This window comes from Belonocnema kinseyi, chromosome 9 (genome assembly GCF_010883055.1).
Source record: "Belonocnema kinseyi isolate 2016_QV_RU_SX_M_011 chromosome 9, B_treatae_v1, whole genome shotgun sequence".
Classification (NCBI taxonomy): Eukaryota; Metazoa; Arthropoda; class Insecta; order Hymenoptera; family Cynipidae; genus Belonocnema; species Belonocnema kinseyi.
Window position 1 is genome coordinate 18,475,763 of NC_046665.1, and position 8,923 is coordinate 18,484,685.

At 33.6% G+C, this 8,923-nt stretch overlaps 1 protein-coding gene across 7 annotated transcripts in view; it reads right to left on the bottom strand.

Moving 5' to 3' along the window:
• Positions 1-5,718: 5,718 nt before the first annotated feature.
• Positions 5,719-8,923, bottom strand: part of LOC117179820 — a 53,527-nt gene continuing 50,322 nt past the window's right edge. For all 7 annotated transcript variants that reach the window (XM_033371956.1, XM_033371954.1, XM_033371957.1 and 4 more), the window contains 3 exons: positions 7,742-8,212; positions 7,323-7,491; positions 5,719-5,906 (listed from right to left, as the gene is read on the bottom strand). In XM_033371956.1, coding sequence (XP_033227847.1) covers positions 7,399-7,491; positions 7,742-8,212 — 564 coding nt within the window. In that variant the 3' untranslated portion in view covers positions 5,719-5,906; positions 7,323-7,398. The remainder of the gene's footprint in view (positions 5,907-7,322; positions 7,492-7,741; positions 8,213-8,923) is intronic.

Consider the following 8,923-nt stretch of genomic DNA (forward strand, 5'->3'; position numbering starts at 1 on the left):
TGAGACGTTTGTATCTGCTTCGGAGAGTATCCTTTATAGATGTCACATCCTGAATGCGGCTCTGTGGCACGCCCAGGTTTGTATAAGTCTCTCCAGCGCAAAAATGTCGTATGGCGCTTCTATCAACGAGCTCAGGATCTTCAGGGATGCCATTAAGTTTTCCTCGCTTCAAATAAGCCTTGGCGCATTTGTCTAACCAAATTCCATTCCAATTTCCTCAGTATATCGTTCGACAATCCCCAGAGCTAGGTGCAGTTGCTCTCTGTTTTTAGCATAGATCTTAAGATCGTCCATGTAAAATACATGAGTGACCTTGAACTTTCGATCTGCAGGTTTTCCGCACAAGTACCCGTCGGAATGGCGCAGTGCTGGAGATAGTGGCAATAATGTAAGGCAAAAGAGGAGTGGGCTCATGGTGTCGCTCTGAAAGCCACCTCTCTGAAACGTGACCTTGTTAGTTGTCACACGATTTTTGCCAGATGAGATAGTAAATCTTGTTTTCCAAAGCGACATCAATCTTTCTATGCACCCAACTATTTGCGGATGAACCTTTAAGATTTCCAAAAGACAGATGATAAGTGTATGGGATGTAGAATCGAAAGCTTTCCGATAATCAATCCAGGCCATCGATAGGTCACGCTGGTAGAATGCTGCATCTTTGCAGACACATCTATCGATGAGCAGGTTCTCCCGACATCCTGTGAATATCTTATAAAGCGTGTTCAGACAAGTTATTGGCCTGTAGTTCTTTGGGTCAGCTAAGTTGCCTATTTTCGGCATGTCTAAATTTAATTTGGTAATTTGGTAATTTTGTTTCTAAATTTAATTTGGGTTTAGTATGGAAAAAACCAATCTTAGGTAATCCATAAGTGTTTGCAGCTTATCTAACTGATAAACGACGTTAGACTCCTTATACGAATTTCATATCAGTATTTCAATTTTTTTATTAATTTCAAATACAACTATTCACATTTCGACTTTTCATGATTTCAGATTGAAATTGGAACGTTCGCATTTTAAATTCTTCCATTTTAAACGTAAAACTTGTATTATTTGCATGTTTTTTTCAAGTAACAGCCCAGATGGAAATGTCGGTAGTGTGCCGGAGTTCACCATCGACGCATTACTGGCCCAGTACTGCCCACCAGTACAGACAGCCGGTGGTTCGCCCAGTACTGGCAGAACGTTGGCTGCACGACCGGGGCGACACTATGCCATTAGTACAAAAATAGACTTTAAAAAAGACACGTCCTAAAAACAAGAACGTTACGCGAAGGTTTAAAGAAAATTGTTATCAAAAAAATGTTTGCGCAACGTGGTAAAATTTCTAAGTTCTGTTGATATAAATTTTAAATGCTCATTAAATGTTATTATCAGAACTTTTAAAATGGTCTAAAACGCGAAAAAATAAATTATTACAAGAAGAAAAATTGTAGTCGATTTAAATCATTTATTTAATAATTATTTAATATTTAATATAAATAATTATAAAAAGAGATCTCGAAATTTGGTACTTGAACTTTTCAGAACTGTAGCTTATGAGGATGGCTTTTTCACCAAGTTTTAACTTGTCGGTTTAGCGCAGTGGTTAGCACACCCGACTGCTAGGCGATAGATTTAGGTGGTATAGATATGTAGATTCGATCCCTCTTAGCGTTAGAAATTTTATTTGTAATATATGTATTCATTCTAAGCAGTGCCATTAACAAGTATTGACAAAATACTCCCAGTCAATCATTATTTATTTTTTAAATACCTTTTTTGTTATATCTTTAGATTATAGAAATAGCGGGTGTTAAAATTAAACAAATAGTTTCAAAATTATATTTTTGTAATTTTAAATAAGATTTGGACGATATGCAGGCGTATGACGATGAAGGGATGGTGTTTAAAATAATTAAATAATTTTTTATCATTTTTAAAATTAACTCCGGCATTTTCGTACGCCAGCGGTTTGCCAGTACTGCCCCAGTACTAGCAGTTAGTACTGCGCCAGTGCTGACAGTCAGTACTGCGCCAGTGCTTGCACGCCAGTACCGCCAAGCATTACAAGCCAGTACTAGCACAGTACTGGCCCAGTACAGCCAACCAGTACTGGAACTCCAGAAGGCTGTACTGGGCCAGTACTGGGCCGGTGGTGTATTTCCAACCTGGGAGAGACCACAGTTTTTTCCGGCTTTTCTGAGTTTCCCTTTTTCTTTGTAAATTAATAGACGATATTTGAAAAGACAATATTTTTATCATGTGTGACATGGTGCACTGCACCATGTCAATTTAGCAATCATAATAAAATAATATTTTAGTACATTCAATCAAAAAATCATAGAAAAAACTTAAAATCTATAAATCTGATCAAATATTAAAAAAGGTGAATAGTTCAGATGCTTTTAAATGACAAGCAGCCCCACATACGACTTATCAATCAGTGAAATGTCTAACTACTATTTCAATCAGTGAATTTTTCACTGAATCATAATCAGAAAGTAGTGTCAGCTGAAACTTCGTTTTATTAAATTATAATATTTCGATGTTTGCTATCATTGCTCGTGTGGAAATTGTCAAATGTTTGCCCATTTGCAAGCTTGGCCCCCAACTTGGAGTATTATTTAATGGTTACTACAGGGTTAATATCTTAAATCTAGTTCAAACCAACTCTGTTTTATATACCTCTTGATTGCAGCACCATAAACTTGGCTGTACATTTGTTTTCAGTCGGGCTCCATCTTGAACCTCTTAAACACAAGCAGATGACAAGTAGGTTAGTTTGGGGTTATTGTAGGGAGTGTTTGTGATTTCACCTGTAAATATTATCACACTGTGATTCTAATTATCAAAAATTCCGAAAGTGAAAAGCACTCGTCTCGTTCGGAGGCATCGAGCAATTCCCAACACTCTAAGATTCCAGAACGAAAACGAAAGTAAGTAAATAAATGATAAGTAATTATGGTTCATAACGCAACGGATTCTAACATCAACATAAAATATGAATGTTTTATTTTTTTATGAAAGAATAAATAAATTGCACATTCTTAAGACTATGAAATTTTAATTAAAATTGGTTAAGTAACTCCTTTTTTATTTATAAGTCAATAAATTATTTTACTGGATTACACTTTCTGCAATAGTGTTTATAGAAAAACAGATAACCAGTTAACTGATTCTTTAAACATAAAAAAGGAACCAAATATATTATGAATCATTTTTATTAATATTTTTTTAGTTTTTGCAGAAAAATTCGTTGAATCTACTTTTTGACATGGGAAATCCAATCCAAAAATCCGGCACCAATATCATCAAAAAGTACATGTCATAATTCTTTCATTTTACAGGCGTTGTTTGTGAAAAATATAAGTCCACTGAGGGCGAAGTCTTTTCTCATCATGGAACGGTATTCATTAATTCCGAAGTTTGGAATGGCATCCGAAAGATGATGCTAGCGACGAATAATATGGTTCAGGAATAAGATTCTTAAAATCTTCAGCTACTTGTAATGCTTCTTTTAAATAAACAATTTTACCATTATAAATGTTTTCACTCATATTTTATTTCTAAAACCAATTTTTTTATGTGGTTGAGACTGCAAAAGTAAATAAAGCCAAGTTGGGACCAAGTCAGTCGGTAAATTAGACTCTAGTCGGGTTAGGCGTTTCATTTATGACTTGGTCCTGTCCAAATCCCCAATTTGGAACCAAGATTTTCCTACTTTGGGCCCAGCCAGCGCCATGACAAAAATTTCTACACGGGTGCATTGCAAGAAGACAATATGGTAGCTGGCATGTCTATAACCATCAATAAGCTTATATCGTGATAATCTCAGAGTATATATATATGTATATATATATATAAAACTAGTTCTGAAATATTACTTTATTAATTGTGAACATTTTTATTTCCGAATTTGGGTGTAAGCTTTATCCAAACCTTGTTTAAACTTACTATTTTCGTTCCTCGTAGTTATCCTTTATTTTAGTCTTTTATCATTATTGATAATAGGACTCTCATTTTCTTTTTAACAGCGAGTTCCTTCAGTTTAATTTCAACTCAAAATTAGTAGAATTTGTCAAGGAAGAACCTAAAATAATAGTTTAATACTATTTTACAAATAGCTCATTTCCACGTGTCTTTAATAAGGGTGGATGCAAATTGTAGGCTATATCTGGAAATCTGGGGAACTGAGAGGGTTTCTGAAAGAAGCACTTAAAATAACTGTTAAAATTAATAAGTTTAAAAGGTTTCTCTTTCATTTATTAAAGATTCTTAACTTATTAAAAATATACAAGGATTATAATTCTGGTATTTACATATTACTGTTAAACGAAAACGGTAAAAAGTGGGACAGCGGAAAGTCAGGGAATAGTGAGGGAATTTTCAAGACGATGTTTTTAGGTTGCCACGTTTTTAGTATTTTTTTAACAATATAACCGTCTAAGTATCTAGCTTCTTTAATTTCTTGTTTATGACAATTATAACCTGCCACAGCCTTATTTTGAATCTTAAGCATATACATCAATTTACACAAAGTATGACCTCCTCCTCATCCTCCTCCTCTTTATTTTCATTCCACTCTCCTCCTCCTCTGTCTCCTGCTGCACCTCCTCCTCTTTCTTTTTCTCCTATTTCAATATATAAACCCTGCTTATTCAAATAAACAGTCAATCATGTTGCAAGTGTAGCAACAAAATGATTTCCACATGTCTCAATTGCTTCGAAAATTATTCACAACTTGATAATTTGAAAAGACGTGAGGGATACTCTTGCAAGATGAAAAATCTTATGTATGGTGAGAAACATATTGATCAAATTACAATATTACCTGATTTTATAGAGACAATTAGTCAAGACAGCAACAAGCAGAGTAATAAGGCCAATAAAGCAATTCAGCAGAAACATACCATTTTTAAACGTGACAGGGAATGTTCACAAAATGTTAAAAATGAAGCGAAACCATATGTTAAGAAGCAGAAAGTAAAATTAACAGAAAAAGAAAAGCAACAAGAATTTGATGAAAATGCCGATTCTCCATCCGTGAGATTCAGTAGTAAAAGTTATACTTATAATGATAATGATGATGAAGGAGAAGAAGACGAAGGTTATGATGATTATAACGATGAAGATAAGAATGATGATTCTGAAGGTGACCTTCCCACTGAATATGAAGTAGAAGCAAGAGAAACCGCAAAAATGTCAGATTACTGGGACAATCCAAACGTATTGGTAGATCGTTTGCATCACAAGCAGTTGGAAGCAGAAATAATACACTTGCAATCATTTCAATCATTAACCAGGTGCGAATTTTCCATTGAGCCATAGACAGGCCAACTTTCTCGGAGTTGGGCTAACTTTCCCTACCAGGCATTGGCCAACATACCGAAATGTTAACTATGGCCCAACTCTGTTTTCCGACTATTGGTTACCATGGTTGGCCCAACCATAACTACTAGAAGTCGGCCCAATGGCTAAATTATAACTTTGGGTCGACCATGTTAGCCGACTATTGGCACAAAATACATTACCAATATCGGGCTAACTATGGCAATCACAAGCCGGCCCAACGACCAAAATGATAACTATGACCCAACTCTGTTTGCCGACCGTCATTACGACCTTAATTAGGAAAGTAGGTTCGGTAAATAATAACATTAAGAGTAATAGTACCATTCAAATAATATATATTTTAATTCCTTTATATGCATATAAACGTGTTTTCTTCATAAAAAATGTAATGAATAATTAAACCAAAATTATAGTAATATATAAAACATGAAAACGTTCTAATACGATATCATTATTTTATTTTCTCGCTCTTCTCCCCCCTACACGGTCCCCCGATCTCGAAAGCCAGGTGCTGACTTCGGTGTTAATCTCTGCTTCGTTTGTGTTGTCTCTTAAATAATCGAAGATGACATCTGCAATGTAGACAAAAAGAAGGTAAGTGAATACTATGTGCAGAATATTTGAAAAAAGTAAGTATGTATATTCCATAACTTATTGTCCAGATCATTAATGATTTCAAATCCTTAATATTATATTAACCGTTTCGTCAAATAAAAGACTTGATTCTTCCACAAAAAAATGGTTTATTTACAAATAACCCAGACATTTCCTAAATGATTGTTGCTCACTGATTATATTAACAGGGCTTAAAACCACTATAAAATCGAAATTCGTTTAAGATTACAAATTTAATTTTTAGTTAAAAATATTATTGTGATCTCCACATCTAAAGAAGTTAAGACGATAATAATTAAATAGTCACATTGCTTTAATAAAAATAAGATTTCGAGTGAAAATGAATTAGCAGAAATATAACTGCGATTGAGTTCTGTTTTTGCTAATTATTATTATTACTAACAATGGATTTCTTATACTTGATGATGAATGATGACTTCGGGGCTTATAAATATATTAAATACTCAATTTTACAAGTCATCAACAGGTAATATATTTTCGGCTTCTAAAATTAATTCCGCCATCAAGTACGCTAAAAGTGTATTTAATCTATATGGTTCAAAATAGCGCCCCGCAAGAATAAATTACTAACAATGGTTAGTGATGCAAAAGTAAAAAGACTCCACAGTAATTAATTAATAACTTTCTATAAATTTGGAGAGGAAATCGAGTTTTCGAGTTCACTAAAAGTACCAAGTACTGAAAATATTGCATTCCAAAGAATGATTTGCTAAAAATTAATAAAAAATTGAGACGACTTTATATTTCTAAAAGTTTAAATTTTCGTATTACAGAAGTCCTTTCGAATCAAAGAAAAAATCCTGGGTCATTTCCTGGTGTGCATACATTTTTCACGATCATTAAAATTAAAAAAATTGAACTCTAAAGCTAAACATTTTTCCATTTAAAGTAATAAGAACTGAGTTGCAAATTAAAGCATTCAAAATGGAACTCTTAAATTTTAAACTTTCATACTTGAAGTTTAAAAGTTTTTTATTTAAATACTTTAAATTCAATTTCTCAATAATTTACAAGTATAAAATGGAAGCTTCTACAACTTTTCAACTGAACAATTTAAAATCCAACAGAAATTGAAACGTTCTTCAAACTTTAAAGTTACTGACATTTTAATTTTAATGCAATTAAAGGTAAATAAATTCTACTAGAAAATGTTCAAAATAGGAAACCCAAGTGCAATAGATGTTCTACCATCAGAGCGGCAAATATTCAAACTTCTTAAATTGTGATCAGTTTAGCAAGCACATGAAATAAAATTGAAATTTTTTCAATTTAAAAAATATAAAATTTGTAAGTGTACTGTTTTAAATCAGTAACAATATTTGAAGTCAAGTGTAATTCAAGTAATTTCTTGCCTCGCATGTGACGAAAAGTATTTGTATCTCTAAATTTTTTCTTATCTTTTCCCTTTCCATTTGCGCTGTAATGAGACTAAACGTCCCTTTTCACTATGGCACCTAGAATAGCAGCCACGGAATCCTTTGTATTTTCACATCTATGAATGGCAATCGTCATAATCATGTTCTGAAAAGCAAATAGTAAACTATAATAGTTGCTTCATACAGTGGCGTAGCTAGGGGGGGGGGGGCGAAGGGGGCCGTTGCCCTGGGCGCAAACGCTTGGAAGCGGCAAAATGATCTTTGAAATGAATGCAGATTTACGACATATGGGCGGCAAATCATTTTTGGTCCTAGGCAGAAAATTTCGTAACTACGCCACTGGCTTCATACATTTTTATTTTAAATACAACATATTTCAGAAAACATTTACTTACGAGAGCGTCAATCTTCTCCACATTTCCAAAAAGTTCCGTGTCAAAAGTTTCGAATTCAGCGACATCTTTTATTGGCAAAGTAGTATTTAATGCGCTAGTTTCTGGCGACATATTTGATGTGACGTTGGCATTGAGAGCTATACTTTTATCAAAAGTTTCCACTCTGCTCTTAATATGTCGAAGCACTCGGGGCTTAACAGTATTCAGAGCTTTCCTAAGTCTCTGTTCCGTTTGCTTCAAGCAATCATGGATCTCATCTGTTTCAACATTTTCTAATATTTCTTCTTCCAGCTGTTTCGATTTTTTTTTTACTTTTTTTGGTCTTGTAACAACGTCATCTTCGATGTTGCCTTCAATCTCTTCATGATTATTATTAGTTTCGGTGTGTAGAATAATTCTGTCTTCAGCAATCAAGTTCATTTCGTCAATGAAGGATCCCTTGTTGCATTCTTCATAAGTTTTATCCTCGTCCAGTGAAATAAATTTCAAAACCAAAAGTTAGAAATGTTAATCGTGGTTAGTAATTTAAAGAAATAGATCATACAATAAATAACACTGACCTACGATTATTTCCTCTACTGTTTCAGTTGTTCTTTGCTTTTTGGCCTAGTGCCCAGAATTGACATCCCGTAAAGTTCTTACTTTGAATAAATAGTTTAAAAATTATATGAATTTATTAATAATTTATTATAATTGATTTAAAAAAGATATATGAAATACTACTATTACTTAAATTCCAATTTTGATGAATTTTTATTGGCTAGAGACGGAATCCACTTCACATCAGGCAGGGTCCTACACTTAAAATTGCAAAATCTCTCGGAGGCGAAGTATGTTGTTTTTAGAGGAAATTAGAACTTGAATAAACAATCACCGGTGAGTTCGTTCGAGCGAAATTATAAATGCGTATTTTTGCGCCAATTATATATTTTCACCTTTATCACTAGCTTACTTCACTACGTTGATTGCGGAATGAATTCCATATATTTGGTCCATTATTTTCCCCTCAACATTTAACGAAGTGAATTTACCCGATGGTCGAAGTGAAAATACCTAATTAGAACGACAGCAAATAATTTTAACGCTGTTTCCGTTATGAGATTCAAATCTTCAACAACAAGAGATTTCCTCAGTGCTTTGTTCTTGATTTATTAAAAATATTCTTCTTTTTTACTATTAGTG